This window comes from Neofelis nebulosa, chromosome 4 (assembly GCF_028018385.1).
Source record: "Neofelis nebulosa isolate mNeoNeb1 chromosome 4, mNeoNeb1.pri, whole genome shotgun sequence".
Lineage (NCBI taxonomy): Eukaryota > Metazoa > Chordata > Mammalia > Carnivora > Felidae > Neofelis > Neofelis nebulosa.
This window is the reverse complement of record NC_080785.1, coordinates 64045557-64065236: the sequence shown is the minus strand read 5'-3', so window position 1 is coordinate 64065236 and position 19680 is coordinate 64045557. Positions and strand designations below refer to the sequence as shown.

Sequence of the window (19680 nt, the reverse complement as noted above, 5' to 3'; positions counted from 1 at the left end):
AGTGACTTTTGAAGGGACCAAGTATATAAATATTCTGACCTCACTCTCCTCTCTCTCTCTGATTTCCAACCAACCCTAAGCTAGAGGTCATCGAAGACCAGTTGCTTTAGTCCATGCAAGTCAGCCCTAAGGGAAGACCACAGGATGCAGAAGGATGGAGAAGGTAATTAGAGGAGCAAAATCAAGTCTGTCACAAAATAATAGCTCATTAGTGAACATTTTCTATGTAACAGACACAAATGATTTACTTGTGTCATTTCATTTGTACTTTTGAATTTTTCCCATAGTCATGTAATACCTGTTTAAAAACATAAATTAATTAAGGAAAAATCGAATTGCATATTATTAGTGATCGTTTGGGGACTCTTGTAATTTGGGAAACGGTGAAAGAAAATGCACCTGCATAAACATCAGTTTGCTAAATCTTTAGATCCCTAGTGACTGGCTTTTTCAGAACAAAAGCCTTTGCCATACCCGCTTCTGTTAAAAGAATGCACAATAAAACGTAAACTTCCACACACTCGTGTTACAGTGCTGCAAAAGCAAAAACTATAGGGTAAACAATGAGAAATCAATCCCTTGAAGCCAGGTAACAGGTAACTCACAAGGCAAGCTGCGCATAACACCACAGACAAACAACCCAGTCTTGAGAACACCCCAGGAAGAGGGCTGCTCTCTTTTCAACAACTTTCCTGGACAAAAAAAGCAAAGAGCTTAACCACTGCTTCTGAACCCCGGGGGATTTACAGAGAGCTCTGTCTTCTGCGTAGGACCACCAGCCTACTAGGTTTTCGTCCTTTCCAAAGAAACCTGACATTTTTGTTTTTCACGGCACTTTCGAACCGGAAAGATCAAGACGGAAATTTCGGCTACCAGAGATGGAGCGACTGGCAAGTGAAATGATGGAGTTGGTGATTATTATTGTTACCTGGATAGTCATTTTTCTTTTTAAAAGAACGTTGCGCCCGTCCGAGTTTCAGTTGTTAATCTCCTCCATCTGATATCGAAAAAAAATGTCCTTCCTTAGACTAGGAGGCATTTCCAGGAGTGTCTGTAAATTCCTCTCGGATCTCACGATTTCTGAGATTGTGAATCTGCTGCTAACTCAGAGTAGGGCGGACGCGGTGGGTGCTAGGCGCATCGCTCAGATTGAGACGGGATCCCTTGCTACCCGAGCAACCCCGCCTAGGGTATTTAGCCCCTCCCGCTTCCGAGCCCCGCCTCCCCGCAAGGCGAGCCCTATAAAGTCGCGGAGCACAGTCTCTTCTGCCCATCTCGGATTAGTCCGACTCCAAGACCGACGAGGTGCCCCGCCCCTTGCCCAGAGCGCTGCCTGCAGGAGCAATGGCCCACGGGCTGTACCACGAGGAGTTCGCCCGAGCGGGCCAGCAGGCGGGGCTGCAGGTCTGGAGGGTCGAGAAGCTGGAGCTCGTGCCGGTGCCCGAGAGCGCTTACGGCGACTTCTACGTCGGGGATGCGTACCTGGTGCTGCACACGGCCAGGGCGAGTCGGGGCTTCTCCTACCGCCTACACTTCTGGCTAGGTAAGGGGGTGCAGGCTGCGAGACCACGACGCGCCCAGGTCGGGGTGGGGCGAGGCGGCTAAGCTGAGATTTGCAGGCTGGAGGTTGGGGTGGGGGGCGGGTGATGTGCAGGTGAAGTTGGGGGAGAGGGGAGCCGCAAACCGGGCGGGCCCGGAGACCCGTCGCGCCTGTCGCGCCCCCTCCCGACCGCCCCCTTTGGACTGGCAGCCTTCTCCCCGCCAGAGCCCGCTAGTGCGAACGCGGCAGGAAACGCGGGGCGCGGCGAGGTCGGGAGCAATCTTATCCCATGGACTTTGACCTTTGTCAGGCGCATCACCCGGGCTTGGAGACAGGTTCCCCCAGATTCTCCCCCTTTCACCTTCCATTCTGCAAACCCGCGCCCGCCCAGGGCCGCTGCTTAGCGCACCCCGGCTCTGGCCAAGTCCCGCTCTCCTTGCGACAAGTTCAGTCCTGGTTTCCCTGTCCGGGAGGAGATGCAGTCAGACAAGTTTGCAGGCATCCGCCGCAGCTGGCGAGAATTAACCGCCCCCCCCCCCCCCGTCCCTTTTCTCTAATTTATTTTTAGTTTTTGCCTTTAGGCCCCAGCTTCTGTTTGTCCACAAATTTCGGCGGTTAATGCTCTGGGTGGCTTTAAATCAAGACCAACTTGCTCACGCGTTCTGCTAACAGAAATTCTTGTTGATCAGGTGTTGGCGACCCTGGATGGAAGAGAGGAAAAAAAAATAGAGATATCGTCAATATAAATAAATTGCTTTATATGGCATATAGATGGGTTGCTCTATTATGATAATTATTTTTAAAAATATTATTTATCTACTTGAACAAGGGCACCGTGTGAAACAAAACAGCTCCTTCAGCAGTAGTAATTATTTTGGGCTGCACTCGTGCCAGGATGTCAGAATACTGGGCCTTGTGTGTTCTACTTTTTCAACCTTCTACTTTTACTCGTAAACATCCTGAATGTCCAACCTCTCCCCGTAAGATCCTGTGCCAGTGGGCACACCCCTTCTAACAACATGTCGATTATCTGAGACTTACTGCCTTCTTTTTTGACTAGATTGCCTCCCCTAGACTTCTGTTTCTATATTTTTAGCTTTATTCCTGAGCCTGTGGGAGAACACGAAACCACACACACACTTTGAAGTCCTTGAAAAACCATCATTTTTATTTCTAACGTTTGAAGCTTTTAAGAAATAGAATGGCAGAAAACATTGAGAAAGGATGCTCTCAGTGGTAGTGAACACCTCAGCAGACGCTCCAAATGAGAACTATAATGAGGGAAAAGGGCTGTTTTTATTATAGCATTCAGTATTACAATTTTGTGCTTACTTAGTGGAGTGCAAGCTGAGTTCCAAGCACATTGTGGTTTCCTAGTGTAGTGTCACTATTCCTATCATATTAGACATTGATTGATTTAAATTTTACACCAGAAGTCACTGAAACCTTAATATAAAACCATGTTCACGAATGAATGATGCCAGAGAGAATAGTAATGTTCTCATCTTGGTTTATGTATTCATAACTTGGATCTGGAATGAATAAGAGTGTCTGAAATGCCACATTTGAAATTTTGGTCAATTAAGGTGTGAAAGGACTTTGTATCCTGCTGTAGACACCAGTTAAGTTTGACTTTGTTGGGAGACTGTAAGAGGGCTGTGAATACAGGTGTTTTTTTTTTATTTTTTTATTTTTTTTGGTTTTTCTTTTTCTTATTTTATAGATTCTTTCTTATCCAAAGAAGCTGATTAAGCAAATTGTTTTTTAGGGTTTACAGATTCACATTAACTCATTATTCACATTATTCATTTAGGTGTCACCAATTTCAAAAATTGTAATAGAAAATGCCTTGGGCAGAAACACTTCATGATTTTAAAGACTTGCTAAAGCTGAAGTTAATAGTGTGTTAAGTAATAAGTGAATTCAGTAATTACTTAGTATGCCCAACATTGTGTAAGGCATTTTTGCATGTGAATAATTTATGAGCCTTCCCTTAAAGTTTATAATCTCAAAGATACAATAAGATGAACAGTGATACAACACAGATAAAATGTGCTAAACACCATGAAAAAGAGAGTGTCTGTATTTCTGGGACACAGGGAAGTAGAGAAGCTTTGACGGAAAAAAGGAAAATGAGGATAATTGGGAGGGATCGACTCCAAGAGAAAATCATGAGGAGCATGGAAAAGTTTAGAGTAAAATAGTAACCAGGGCCTTTAGATGGAATTGTTTAGCAGTTCTTCCTACTTTAGTTCCCTGAAGCTAGCTGTATTTCATCCAAAATATTCTACCCAGGACCTGAATTTGTATGAGTTCATGAGGGTTAATCAGAGAGACAGATTGAGAAAAAGTTCCAAGAGGGAGAGCTGAAAGTTCGGGGGGGGGGGGGGGGAGGGGGGAAGGAGGTTTGACTATAAATCATTTGGAAGGAGGATGAAAGACACTGAAATTAGAACCAGGTTGGGATGGAAAAGGTGCATTGGAGAGAAAAGAAGAAACAGGCCAAGTGAGAGGAGGAAAGGGGAAACAAGGAGAAGCAGGACCCAGAATGGAAGAATAGAGGAAGAGCCCTCTTCCCTGCTCTCTCCCTCATTGGCTTTCTGCGATGCCCTTGCATATCTTAGATTATTCCCTTTTATTATTGTTTATTTACTTTACAAAGTAATAATTTGTTGCCTATAACTTAAAAGTTGTTGCATTGGTCCTTCCTAAAAAATATTTTTAGCTTTGCACCTAGCAGTTTAAATGCATCCACCTTCTGCTTCTAGTTCCTTAGAGCATCATGACTATGGGCATGACTGGGTAATAAAGCTACTCTGTCACATCCTGGGCCTACACTACAAACATCCACTCACCCCGATCCTTTCTCTTTCCAGTTTTAAACTTTACGTAAATGTATTTGAGAGTAGCAAACATTTATGGTATATCTAGTCTGTGCTTGGCTGTCTGTGAGGCAAAGAAAATCCAAAGAATTGGATTGCAGTATGCAGTGTACCATACAAGGAAGAACTTAGACTATACAAGGGCTGGTGAGGATTCTGAGAAACTGGATTTTTATACATTGCTTAGGGGGAGTATAAAATGGTACAACCATTATGAAGAAGAGTTTGACACTTTCTTCTGAAACTAAACTTGGAGCTGCCATATGACCCAGCAATTGCATTCATGGGTATTTCTTCCAGAGGAATGAAAATTTAGATTCATGTAAAAACCTATGCACAGATGTCCATAGCAGCTTTATTTGGATAGACAGAAACTTGAATTAGCCCAGATATCCTTCCACAGGTGACTGGTTAAACAAACTGTGGCATATCTATACCAGAGAACACTACGGAGCAATAAAAAGGAACAAAACTATCAATACGCACAACAACTCAGATGAATCCTTGGGAAATTTTGCTGAGTGAAAGAAAAACAATGACAAAAGGTTCCCTGGTGTATGATTCCGTGTACATAAAACATTCTTGAAATTATAGAATTTTACATTTGTTGTTATCAGGGGGTAGGGATGGGGTGGGAAGGGGGTGGTGCAGGTGGGAGGTGGTGGTAGTTATGAAAGGGCAACATTTAAGGGATTTTTTGGTGATCTAACTGCACAGTTTTTTTTTACTGGGATGACCAATACATGAATTTGCACATGTGATCAAATTTTAGAGAACTAAATGTACAAACACACAGAGCAGCACAAGTGAAATTGGGGAAATATGACAAAGATAAGTGGGTTGTATCAATGTCTGTATCCTGGTGTCTGCATTCTGTGCTCTGCTGTACTTATGTATTTGTGCTTTTTTTTTTTAATTTTTTAACATTTATTATTGAAAGACAGAGCCAGCATGAGTGGGGGAGGGGCAGAGAGAGAGACGCACACAGAATCCGAAGCAGGCTCCAGGCTCTGAGCTGCCAGCACAGAGCCTGACGCGGGGCTCGAACTCACAGGCCGTGAGATCATGACCTGAGCCGAAGTTGGACGCTTAACCAGCGGAGCCACCCAGGCGCCCCTGTATTTGTGCTTTAATATACTGTACTATACCAACCTGTACTATAGTTTGAAAAATGTTACCACTGGGGCAAATTTCGTCTGTTGATCTATGGGTCTCTCCTTCCACCAGTACCACACTGTCTTAATTACTGTAGCTGTATAGTAAATCCTAATATCAGATGGAGTTATTCTTCCAATCTTCTTTTTCGTTGTCAAAAGTGTTTTAGCTCTTCTACGGCCTGGGCCTTTTCATATAAATTTCACAATAAAATTGTGTAATCTATGATAAACCTTTCTGTAATTTTGATAGGAATAGCGTTAAGCTTGTAGATCAACTTGGGGAAAATTAAAATCTTAATTATATTGGGTCATATAATCTTAATTATGTCTCTATATTTGTTAAGGTCTTTGATTTTTTTTTTTAAATTTAATGTTTATTCACTTTTGAGAGACAGAGAGTGAGCACGGGAGGGGCAGAGAGAGAGGGAAATACAGGATCTGAAGCAGGCTCCAGGCTCTGAGCTGTCAGCACAGAGCCCAATGAGGGGCTCAAACTCATGAGCTTTGAGATCACGGCCTGACCCAAAGTCAGACGCTTAACCAACTGAGCCACCCAGGCACCCCAGTGTTTGATATTTTTATCAACATTTTATCATTTTTAGCATATAGATCATGTACCTGTTTTATTAAATATATACCTGTTTCTTTGGAGTGATTGTAAATGGTAGTGTTTTTAATTTCAATTTCTGCATGTTCATTGTTTCTATACAAAAAAAAATGTGACTGGTTTTTGTTATTGATTAATCTTTATCCTCCTATCTTGCTGAATGCATTTATTCTGGGAGTTTTTGGGGTTGTTTTTGTGGATTCCTTCATATTTTCTATATGGACAATCCTGTCATCTCTAAATAGGGACATTTTATTTCCTCTTTTCCAATGTATGTTTTTATTTCCCTTTCTTACCTGATTGCAGTGGTTAGAACTTCCCATGTTATGTTAAGTAAGAGTAGTAAGAGTGGACCTCCCATGTTCCAACTTAGGGAGAAAACATTCAGTCTTTCACTATTAAGAATTGTATTAGCTGTGTGTTTTTTGTAGATTCTGTTTATTAAGTTGTGGATATTCCCTTGTATTCCTAACTTTGCAAGAGTTTTTATCACGAATGGCTATTTGATTAACCTAGTTATTAAACCTCCCTTTTAGTCTGTTTTATATATAAAATCATCACAACCCCAAAAGAGTTTTAGCAAGTTTGCAGCCTATGTACAAGTACAATGTAACATAATATAAAAGGACATAACACAAAAGAACATAACATAACTTGAAAGACACTGGTTAAATCAGAAAAGGGAAAATAAATGAAGTTATAAGCAAAATTCATAGAGCAAGTACATACGTTTCTGAACACTTGCTAGAATTACATCATGGTATCATTGAATTGGATTCTAGTTTTCACATTCAAAGGCTGGTATTGGTTTCTTTAGGACCTTTCAACTTCTTTATAGCAAACCCTCTAGTTTATTAATACTGATATCCCTTGACCTAGCACAGTACACAAGCATCGACAAATGATAGCATAATTTAATTAACTTACTTCCAGTTCATTCATTAATTGCATGCCTGTCTATTTACATCTGTCTAAAGAAATTTGTGTTTCAACTTGTACTCATTAAGAATGTTTTATGTCAAACACATTATCCTTAACACTTCTGATATTAACCTTGATTTAAGCTTCCCTCTTAAAACATCTCAGTGCAAATCTACATCTTTGCCTTTATTAGTATTCTCATTTATGGATGGGAAAGTGGGCAGAAGAATGATACTAGCATTCTTTTGGACTGTAAAATTTCATGTGTTTTTTTCCTTTCACCACAAGAAGTTCACAAAATTGATACCATGGCAAATATCCTTCTAGCTAGTGGATTTTTTTTTTTTTTCCTGAGAAGATAACTAGCTATACAGGTCCCCTTTGAGAGTAAGGGAGGAATGTAAATAAATACACTTCTTAAATTAATATAGCTGACTGTTTTTCCTTTCTTCAATTTTAGTGAATACTCACAATATGGGGGTTTCAGGTGAACTATAGTATTGTTATAACTTCTACACTTTTCTACATCATTTACACCTGGAGGAAAATAACTACCCCAGATATCACAGAATGTTTCTGCTGTGAGAATCTGAGTATAAAAACTCTCTATTGGTGTTGTGGTTTCTAAAATCCTGTGCTTCAGAATCACGGAAACCCGCTTCTGGGTTGTGTTCTACCAAAGGTCAACTTTATGACCTCAGGGAAGTTACTTGGCCTTTCTAAGCCTCCATTTCTTTTGTTGTGACATGGTGGGAAATATTTCTGCTGCATGCAGTTGCTTGAAGATTAAATGAGATCATCCATGTAAAGCACTAGCACAGTATCTGGCCCAGTGCAAGGATACTATAAATGTATACATGTTAGCTATTGTTATTTCTAAAATCATTTATGACTTGCACACAGCTCCAATATAGCAAGGGTTTTGGAATGTCTTTTATAAAATTTGAGTTCCTCTCAGGACTGTCCCAGCTCTGGTCCTTGTGCACACTGAAGGATGTGAATTAGTGTTTTGACCTCAGTGAGGTTGGCTAGATGGGATCTGTACTAGAATTGTGAAAACTAAGTGTGTGTTGTGTGTTAAATTCCTGGGATAATAGTACATACATTCGCATTCAACAGATGCTAGCGTCTGTTTCCTTTAGTCTCCCTTTCCCCTCAGAGAATAGGCTCTTACACCAATAAGATAATGAAGTGCGGACTGTGGTACTTGAAGAGGGGTAAGGTCAAGTTACACTCATTTTCCCATTCTACAAACCACCTGCTTTTTTAAAGCTATTTATCTATGGCCTATGATGTTCATATTCCTTACAAATATTAACATAGTGACTTATTAGAAGCCTGAGGATCGACGGTAATAAACGCTGAAACAATTGGGAAACATTCTCATAGTCTGATCTGGTTACCACATGAATCTGAATCCTACTAGAATATAGTGTTATATCTTCTTAAGCGTATACAGACATCAGTATTTCTTTTAGAAAAATGTTTAAAGAGAATTGGAAAGCAAGAGCAAAACAATTCTTTTAGATATTAGCAAAACAGTATTTTTAGATTACACCATTTCTGCTAAAAGACTGTTCCGCCTAAGACCATTTATTATATTGCTGTGTAACTCAAAGAAAATATCTGAGCTTTTCCTTCTCAGAAGTTCTGCCTTAGTCCTTTTCCTTGCTTGAGTCGTGACGTGCTGTCCTGTGCAATTTCAGGAAAGGAGTGTACTCAGGATGAAGGCACAGCTGCTGCCATCTTCACTGTTCAGATGGATGACTATTTGGGTGGCAAGCCGGTACAGAGTAGAGAACTTCAAGGCCATGAATCTACGGACTTTGTTGGCTACTTCAAAGGAGGTCTGAAATACAAGGTAAGCAGTTCTCTTGAATTGTTTCCATTATGACCCCCTTTCTCTTCCCATGCATTCACACCTCATGTCTTCACAGGATGAATGTTCATGAAAGACAGGGTTTTTGCTTTGCTTTTGCTTCAGTCTGTTTTGTTTACTGATTTATACCAGTACCTGCTGGACACACAGTAGGTGCTCATTAAATGCTTGTGGAATATGGGTATAATATGGGAAAAATTCTGACTTAATTTCATTTAACAGGTCAATTTTTAATGAAGTCAAGAGCTCTCAGGCATGTTGTCACAGGAAAGCTCTTAAAAATTTTGTGGAGTTACTTCAAAAATTAAGTGTTGGCAACTTAGGTATTAACATTTTTTTCTTTAAATGCTGTTCTAGAGAACATCTGAATTTACTGCAAATAACCCAGGACTTGGGAATCTCAGTTTTTCTGGAACAGGTTAATACAATATTTATAACAGTTAATGTTCCAGTTAATAGCAAGAGCTATACACACATTTCCCAAATAGTGTGGTTTGATCTTGGAAATGATACAAATAAAACAACACTGAGTTGAATATATGTGTGGTTCAGCCTCACAAAGTCAAGTATACATATACTACCACACACACACATGTGCCCCATTTATGTGTTTTGGCCTGAAACACTAATCATCAACTGGCTTTGTTTTGGGGGAAAACAAAATCAAAAACAAGTTAAATGGTTTTCTCCTTTTAACGCAACCTTTAACGAAGGACCGCCTTTTTTCTGGAATTCTCTCCATGACTCTTGCAGACCGGCCACCTTTCACAATCCCCCTTTCCCCCAAGAGTGTTGAGTGAAAGTGTGAGAAATACCTCCCTAGACAAACAGTTTGGAAGCAATCTTATTCAAAATCAAACCGGCTCTAACAGATGTTCTGCTGACCCTCACCCTTTGAGCATATTAGCCTACTGAAGACCTAAAACCTCAGAGCTAAACCAGAATTCTGAATATATATTAAATTTGTCTACTACAGTGACGGGGTTTGTTTCTACTTTTACCTGGTCAGAGCCTTAATGAATATTTTGTGATGCCATGGAGATGAGAATAAATACTTAATAAGTTCTCTTCTCTCTTAAAATCATTCTTTTCACTCTAGGATGTGAACAACCCTAAATATGAAACCATTAACTCCAATTTTATTTAATTCACATGAGTTCCGACAGTTTTTCTCAAATGATCCTGAAACTTCCTTTGTCAGTGAGCTCAACATTTTGAATAAGCTGAGTCTTATAGTTACTGAAAACATTTACTGTGACATCATCTTGGTGATAAACCCATTTCTGCTACATATAACTTGTTTGCCTCCGGGCAACTGTGCTCGGTTTCCCCAAATATATAATGGGTATAAAAAAAAGCTTCCTCAAATAAGTGTTGTAAGGATTAAAGATTAAATTAAATAATAAAAAATATATATAGTGCATATGCAATCAGTAAGAACTTGTGGTATTATTAATCCTTCTGGCTATTAGCGGGACTACTGAAATCAAACTTCTGGATACATATTTAAAAGTGGACATGAAAAAGCAGTTTTACAGTTATAAGATAATTATCTTCTAATTATCAATGTCAAAACCGCCACAAATCAGCATATTTTAGAAATGAGATATTTGCCAATGGAGGTCAAATTTATCAGGAAAAAAATCAATTCACTGTCTTATCATCAGTGACATTGAGCAGATGACAATGTGTACAGTTGCAAAGTACTTGATAGGAAACGTGGAAGCAAAGATAACTTGCTACCCAGAATAGCAAAGACTATTATGTTATACTTAATTTTATGCTTCGAAGAATGTGCTAAGCCCTTCGTGGGTATTATCTCATGTAATCCAAGTAGTGCCCCATGCTGCAGTTTCCAGAATTGCCACCCTATTAAGGTAAATGAGCAAACTCGTTGAGGAACTATGTAACTTGCCAAGATCTAATAGCTGTTAAGTGACTAGGGCCCCATCTGACTTCAGTGCCTAAACTGGTAATCATACTTTGATGCTCTAAACATAAATAAATGGTTCAAATATCGGCATGAATTTCTTACTTAAGATTACCCTATGAAACAGGGGATTGTGTCTGTTTGGAACGGACACAATTTGGCAAAGCCTACCATTACCAAGCCAACAACAGCCATGTTTAGTTACCATGTATTATGTAAAGATTCAGCTAGGTAACATTAAGACCATCTCCTCATGTCATTTAAATGATGTGAGGGTTTTTTTTTTTTTTAATGAGGTTTTTAAGGGGGTTAGGGGGTTATAGATGACTGTTATTTGCCACTACTCCCTTATATTAAATCTCTGGTTAATCACACCTTTCCCAAGCTCAAGACCCAGCTCTCAGCCGTGATTGTAATAGCGACCTTGAAACATCCATCAGTCAGCAAAACTTTATGGTGCCACTGATTTAGAGGATCATGTACCTTGCTTTCATTCTGCCTTGTGAAAGCAGAAAGAGACTGGGAGTTTCTAGGGTTAATTCAAACATTATTACAGAACTACTTACTATCAAATACAAACATATAGAAGCTTACAGTTTTTCTTTTGTGCCTTTCTCACATCAAATATTTTTTTTTTATTTTTTTATTTTTTTATTTATTTTTGGGACAGAGAAAGACAGAGCGTGAACGGGGGAGGGGCAGAGAGAGAGGGAGACACAGAATCGGAAACAGGCTCCAGGCTCCGAGCCATCAGCCCAGAGCCTGACACGGGGCTCGAACTCACGGACCGCGAGATCGTGACCTGGCTGAAGTCGGACGCTTAACCGACTGTGCCACCCAGGCGCCCCTATCTCACATCAAATATTAAAGACAAAATTAATTTTTAAAATACTGTTAAATGTTCAGACTGGTTATCACTCTGATGGTTCACTATATGACATTAGGTTAAATGTTATGTAAGTATCCTTGGTCTAAGTCTGTTTTGTATTTTATAACTTTTTTCAAATAACAGTGTTCTTACACTGTTTATCAGGTGATAATGTACTTATTTTTTAAAAAATGAAATGGCCAAGAACAGTAGTATATAGATGAAAACATATTTATTTTTATTGTATAATACCTAGTTTGTTCATTTATGGCATTCTTTGTAAAATTATGGGCTGAGGAATTATTAGGTATTTCTTAAAATTTGTGGTTACAATTGTCTCAAAGTCAACATTTAGCATATACTAATAAAACCTTTCTATTTATGAGGGTCTTTTCTTGGAGAATGGTGGAAATTTAAAGTCAGTGGAAATTTCAAGAATGTGCTGACGGTTACATAGGCAACTTAACTTCTTTCTTTGGATTTACTGTGTATGTTTATGTAATAAAGTTGAAAATTAGATTATTTTACAGGTTTCCTATACCGCTGATTTTCTTACCATATTATTGTAGGAGGCTTGAGCAATAAAAGTGATTTGCTTACACTACATATTTATTATGCATATTGCCTCATAATTAATTATGGAAATAAATAAATATTATTGTTTCTAACATTTAATTGTAGAAAACAATGAAAAGGTAAAGCCCGATTTCAAATAGGGTAAGAAGATGTACTTGATCTGATTATTTTCTTTAACATTTTTTATTTAAACAAATTTTTTTAATGTTTATTTATTTTTGAGAGAGCGAGACCGAATGCAAGGAGGGGAGGGGCAGAGAGAGAGGGAGACACAGAATCTGAAGCAGGCTCAAGGCTCTGAGCGGTCAGCACACAGCCTGATGCGGGGCTCGAACTCACAAACTGTGAGATCATGACCTGAGCTGAGGTTGGACGCTTAACTGACTGAGCCACCCAGGTGACCCTGTCTTTTAACATTTTTTTGATTGAACATAGTTTCATTTTGTTTTGTTTTGGGATGTGCAACCAAATTTAGGGTATAAATACTCAGGCCTGCATATTAAGAAAAAAAAGGAAGAAAGATTTTTTAATAATGTTATAACAGAGACCATAAATAGCATCCACTTATATACCTAGCCAGTATTCAACCCCCGTTCTCTGTCCTAACACTGTGTGTGACATGGGAATTTGGGGTTGTCTAGTTCTCTCCTCTCTTGTTCTTGTTACCTGTGAGTCTTCCCCATCTGCCTGTCTCCTTCTTCCCTGAAATTTATTTGCCTTCTCACTCAGTGACTTGAGAATCATTAGTTCCCAAAGGATAAGAGCTACTGCTTCCTCTCATTTATGTACCAGGTTTTATGCACTGAAGTAAAAACTTGCAATGTTAAATTGAATGGTTACAACAGGAAAGACAAAAGGCCTTAAACAAAAAAAAGTAAAAAAAAAAAAAAAGTGTTGATTTGCCAAGTCATTCTCCCCTGCATACTTAATTTTTCACATGTTCTTAGGTGCAGTTTTATTTTGGTCTGACAGGCAGTTTTGGCTTGTACACCTTGGTTTTATATGTTTTTGTATTTAGTTAGAAGCCTTATCTGTTTTTGTTTTGTTTTCTCTCTTCCTCCCACTGATCAGGCTGGAGGTGTGGCATCTGGGCTAAATCATGTTCTCACGAATGACTTGACCGCTAAGAGGCTCCTGCATGTGAAGGGTCGAAGAGTGGTCAGGGCCACAGAAGTTCCTCTTAGCTGGGACAGTTTCAACAAGGGTGACTGCTTCATCATTGACCTTGGCACGGTAAGTCTTATATATACATGCAGACATCTAAAGGAAAGTGAATTGTCATCAGATCAAATCCAATGTACCTGCCATGGAGGATAATCCCCTTTTCTACACACTAGAAAGAGGTCATGTTTATGTGAGAGGCAATCATATCATATGACAAATTGGCAAGTATTTAAATAACACAAAGTGGGACTTCAAAGTTTTTATTTTCTCTGATAGGTTTAGAATGGAGTAGTGATTTAGTTCTTCCTACCATAGAACACACATTGAATAATTTTTAATATATTTACCCTTCTGTCTGAACAGAGCTTCCGCTAATTATTTTTGTCCTTAACTGGGTGTGGGAAAACATTATGTGAGGGGAAAATTGATTTCCCCAGAAAGCAAAGTTTCTAGAATTTCAAATGGATACAGGATGAGTCTAAACAGCCTGCCTGAGGGGTTTTAGGAGGTATTTTAGTATATATATCACTCGTACCCTACACTATATTATTTCATACTTTTTGATTATTTTAAATTAAAAGGCACAAGTAAAATATGAAGTATCATCTTAATGGGATGGGCAACATCTGACTTATTTTTTCTTCCAGGAAGAGAGGCCCCTCTAAGTTCAGGTATACTTATTAATCATTGTTACCTTGAAAAGAAGTAGTATTGCAGGGTCTTGTGTGGCCTCTAGAAGGTGGGACTGAAGTTGGGGCTTTTAAACTTTGTAAGGTGGAAATACAATAAAGTAGAAATAAAAGGCATTCCCTACCATTGAAAACCCATGGGCAAAGTTGAGAAGGCGGGAAGACACAAGCACATTTATGATGCCCTTCGCGTCCTCCTCATGATCATAATTCTCACTACACCATGGACGTCAGCATCCTACTCACTGTTCCTAACATTTCTGGGCCGAGCATTGTACAGAGACTGGCTCTGACCTGTACTGCTTTGGTTAGCCTGAGGCTGGCACTGGCTGTGGAATTTGCTCAAGGTTGTACAGCCAGGGAATGGTGAAGCCGAGATTGGACCCTCAGGATGTCAGATTCCCACCTGGATGTTTTATTTTACTACCTGTCCTTGGGCAGTATTTGGGGGGGGGGGGGTGTTGAAAGCATCAGACAAAAGCCCAAAGTGTTTATTCCACATGCACAGAGAAGGGACACTAAGGATTTTGAAAATAGAGCTACAAAGTCAAGGTTCTGTTTAAGCAGTATTAATTTGGTGACAGCACAGAGATTAAGTGTGCTAAGGTTATAAATTGTTTGGAAAATGGCCCCAAGCTATAAACTTCATGGGTTTCTCTAAGTTAGGAGACACCTATAGTTGTTTTTTTGTTTTGTTTTGTTTTGTTTTGTTTTGTTTTACTGCTAGTGTGTAATTCAACTGCCTTCGATCACACCAGCTTGTGTACACAGTTGAGATCATAATATTAATGCCCAAAGTACAATTCTCAGTGTCACACTTAGACATATGCACCCAAAATGGCAGTACTGCTTCCCTGAATCGCACCATGAATTTCTTGGAAAAGTCCTTTTCAACTTTAAATGCTAACCCATTCTAACCACCTCACGTCCTGACCCTTGGGTCGAGGCAGAAAACAGACACTGTTGCATCCCTCTGTTTCTCTGAGGCCAACACCGTAACTTACACAAATGTATGCCCACATGTATCATCAAGCCACACAGTTCCAAAGCCAGTTAGAGCATTCAGAGTCTCTCAAGCCTCTACATAATAAATTGTCTACCTCAACATTCATCTCACCACTTACATTTTCTAGCCCTTTATCTTCTGATAATTCATGAAATGTTTTAACATATAAGATAGTATTTTTCGGGGCATCTGGGTAATTCAGTCAGTTAAGCATCCGACTCTTGATTTCGGCTCATGTCATGATTTCACCGTTCATTGGATCGAGCCCCGCATCGGACTCCACAATGACAGCAAGGAGCCTGCATGGTATTCGCGCTCTCCCTTTCTCTCTGCCCCTCCCCTGCTTGCGTGTGTTCTTTCTTTCTCAAAATAAATAAATGTTTAAAAAAAAGATACTATTTTTCATAGAAAAAAAAAAGACTTCAGTCTTCGTCCAAATTGACTTTAACCTCAGATTCATCGATAAAAGCTGGGTATTTGATTAGATAATCTTTGGGGCCCCTAAACGGAAGAGCATTTCCCGTTGATAATGTAATTCATTACTGCCATTACTTGAAAATATTTTTCTTAAAATAACTTTGTATGTGTAATGTAATTGCTCCATACATGCAGTAATCTGTTTAATTACCATGAATGGCTTCCCGTTCAGCTTTCCAACTACCTACTCTTTCATCTAGAGCAAGTCGTTAACCTCTTCAAGCCCTAACTTCTTCATTTATTGTTTCCGTCTCGACTCTGGTTTCTGATGGTACGTCTAACCTTTGCTGACTATGATTCAGTCTCCTCTGACACAGAGTCACATCTGGAAATGACAGTTGTCCTTGTGGTTTCACTAGAGAAAAAAAGTCATACAGGGTGTGAGCAAGTCACTTGCATTGATACAGGTTGGGTGGTGACCTGGGTGTGACCTGGGGTTTTCTAGTCTTAATTTATATTCTTTTCACTATACTAAGCTAACTTGGTAGGATATAAGATGGTGTGGCTCTATAACAGAATCTGCTGAATTCAGAATTATGTCTAATCTACCTTAAAATCTACTGAAAGTAGTGTTGTTAATGAAATCATCTATTATTTTCTTGAGCAAGTATTGAGCTTCCACAGTGGGTAGATAGGTGGGTGCTGCGGTAGGAAGATTGTAGTTCCAATGACATATTTTCTCTTCCCATGGGTAATATCTGCCATGGAAGAGTATGACCCATAAATATAGGCTCATAAAATAGGGACAGAGCCTGTATTATGAGATTCAAGGACATTCGTGTGTTTATTAGTAAATTATATTTCATTTATATAGTTAATTACCTGTAATGACTTCCAAGTTGTCTCCTGCTTTCATGCCTGGTTAGAGACATTTGGAGTAATTTTGTTGTGGAGGTCATTGGGTTGGATTATCTCTTATTTGTAGAAATATTCTACATCCCAAAGGGATACCCTCGTAAGAATCAAGCATTGGAGTACTACATATATTCTCTTTTACTCACATGATCTCTTTTTATGTTACTAACCTTTAACCAGTTGGTATGTTGCCAATAATTTCTAAACGGTGATAAGATCTTGCAATTACCTTGGGGACTTTAGTTTTGAGGTGTGTCACAGTCAACAAAGAAGGACATCAGAACAAAATTTTCTCTATTATAATATTTTAATAGGAGTAACTGAGTTCACAATTTCATAGCCACTTTCTGCATTAGAGAGTACAAAAAGAAGCCAGTGCAATTTCTTCAAGTTTGTTTTATTATACAGGTATGAAAAAAGCAGGTTAGACATCTAAAGCTCTCATCTAACTAGAGCCAGCTGGCCAAGACTAAGGTTATGGATATTATCTAAATCCTATATTTTGATTGTGTTTGAGGGAAACCAACCTGTTTGATAAACAATCACTATCATTAATATGATATGCCATATATTTGCTGTTATAGGATATGAGACTACAGTAAATATTTCCTAGATATGACAGTGTAACCACCTCAATCAATTTAATCACTTTGAAAGTTAAGAAAATCATCAGCATTTTAGAAGATGATTTAGAATAGCTATCTTATATTTAATGTATTTTCAGAAAATAATATGGAACATGGCTAGATCTTAGGAACCTGGAATGTACTGAATCTTTGGAGAAGGGCTTTTGAACTGTATTTTAATGTTGGTGAATTTATTAATCATCATTTCCCCACTATTTTTAAAGCTATGAGGTAGTTGAGGTACTTGTAGATGACTAACAAAATCACACGTAAATATATTGCAACAAAGCCATCAGCAACTACAGAAGGTGAATGATAATGAAAAAAGTCCATATTCCCAAAGTTTGGGATCTGGATCTAATTCTTTCAGAAATATGTGTCAGCGTCAGCCACTAGGGGAGAGTTGGATTTCATAGGAGGAGGAATTTCTGTGGTGAGTTACTAATTGTGCTGTTGGGCATGTTCTGTTTCCTTGTTAACTTGTTTGGTCAGTTTTGTCCCACTCGCCTTGCTATTTATAACCTATCACCCCCTCTCTCATTGTTCCCTCCTGCTACTGTGAAACATCAGTCTTCACTTCCTCATTTACCAGTCAGTCTGCAACCCACGCTTCCTGACTTTCACTCCCACCATTTCTTTGAATCTGTTCATCTTATGATCAGCAATGCCTTCTGCTAAATCCAGTGGACACTTTGCACAGTACCCACTCCATTCCCGGGCCGCAGTTGACACTGTTGATCACCTCCTTTTCTTCAGCATCACGCCTCCCCTGGCTCCCTGCTGCTGTTCCCTTTCAAGCCATTCTTTCTCATTCTTCTTTGCCTGGTCTGCCCACCCCCACGAGTCTTTGTTTTTTTTTAATTTAATTTTTAATTTTTTTAAATTTATATCCAAATTAGTTAGCATATAGTGAAATAATGATTTCAGGAGTAGATTCCTTAATTCCCCTTACCCATTTAGTCCATCCCCCACTCCCGCAATCCCTCCAGCAACCCTGTTTGTTCTCCATATTTATGAGTCTCTTCTGTTTTGTCCCCACCCTGTTTTTATATTATTTTTGTTTATCTTCCCTTATGTTCATCTGTTTTGTCTCTTAAAGTCCTCATATGAGTGAAGTCATATGATTTTTGTCTTTCTCTGAGTAATTGCACTTAGCATAATACCCTCCAGTTCCATCCACATAGTTGCAAATGGCAAGATTTCATTCTTTTTGATTGCCGAGTAATACTCCATTATATATATATATATATATATACATATATATACATATATTTTTATATATATATACATATATATAAAAAAAGATGTGGTATATATATATATATATATACCACATCTTTTTTTTTTTAATTTTTTTTTTAATGTTTATTTATTTTTGAGACAGAGAGAGACAGAGCATGAATGGGGGAGGGTCAGAGAGAGGGAGACACAGAATCTGAAACAGGCTCCAGGCTCTGAGCTGTCAGCACAGAGCCCGGCGTGGGGCTCGAACTCACGGACCGTGAGATCATGACCTGAGCCGAAGTCGGCCGTTTAACCGACTGAGCCACCCAGGCGCCCCATACCACATCTTCTTTATCCATTCATCCCTCCATGGACATTTGGGCTCTTTCCATACTTTGGCTATTGTTGATATTGCTGCTATAAACATGGCGGTGCATGTATCCCTTCGAAACAGCACACCTGTATCCTGTGGATAAATGCCTAGTAGTGCAATTGCTGGGTCTTTGGGTAGTTCTATTTTTAGTTTTTTGAGGAACCTCCATACTGTTTTCCAGAGTGGCTGTACCAGCTTGCATTGCCACCAACAACACAAAAGAGATCCTCTCTCTCCTCATGCTCGCCAACATCTGTTGTTGCCTGAGTTGTTCATGTTAGCCATTCTGACAGGTGTAAGGTGGTATCTCATTGTGGTTTTGATTTGTATTTCTCTGATGATGAGTGATGTGGAGCATTTTTTCATGTGTCTGTTGGCCATCTGGATGTCTTCCTTGGAGAAGTGTCTATTCATGTCTTTTGCCCATTTCTTCACTGGATTATTTGTTTTTTGGGTGTGGAGTTTGATAAATTCTGTATAGATTTTGGATACTAACCCTTTATCTGATAATGTCGTTTGCAAATATCTTCTCCCATTCTGTCAGTTGGCTTTTAGTTTTGTTGATTGTTTCCTTCGCTGTGCAGAAGATTTTTGTTTTGATGAGGTCCCAGTAGTTCATTTTTGCTTTTGTTTCCCTTGCCTCCAGAGATGTGTTGAGTAAGAAGTTGCTGCGGGCAAGATCAAAGAGGTTTTTGCCTACTTTCTCTTTGAGGATTTTGATGGCTTCCTGTCTTACATTGAGGTCTTTCATCCATTTTGAGTTTATTTTTGTGTATGGTGTAAGAAAGTGGTCCAGGTTCATTCTTCTGCATGTCTCTGTCCAGTTTTCCCAGCACCACTTGGTGAAGAGACTGTGTTTATTCTATTGGATATTCTTTCCTGCTTTGTCAAAGATTAGTTGGCCGT

At 39.2% G+C, this 19680-nt stretch overlaps 1 protein-coding gene across 1 annotated transcript in view; it reads left to right on the top strand.

Annotated features, from left to right (window-relative positions):
- Positions 1-1261: 1261 nt before the first annotated feature.
- The window catches only part of SCIN (scinderin), an 83230-nt gene continuing 64811 nt past the window's right edge, over positions 1262-19680 (top strand). The window contains exons 1-3 of the mRNA XM_058724966.1: positions 1262-1543; positions 8814-8968; positions 13432-13593. Coding sequence (XP_058580949.1) covers positions 1345-1543; positions 8814-8968; positions 13432-13593 — 516 coding nt within the window. The 5' untranslated portion in view covers positions 1262-1344. The remainder of the gene's footprint in view (positions 1544-8813; positions 8969-13431; positions 13594-19680) is intronic.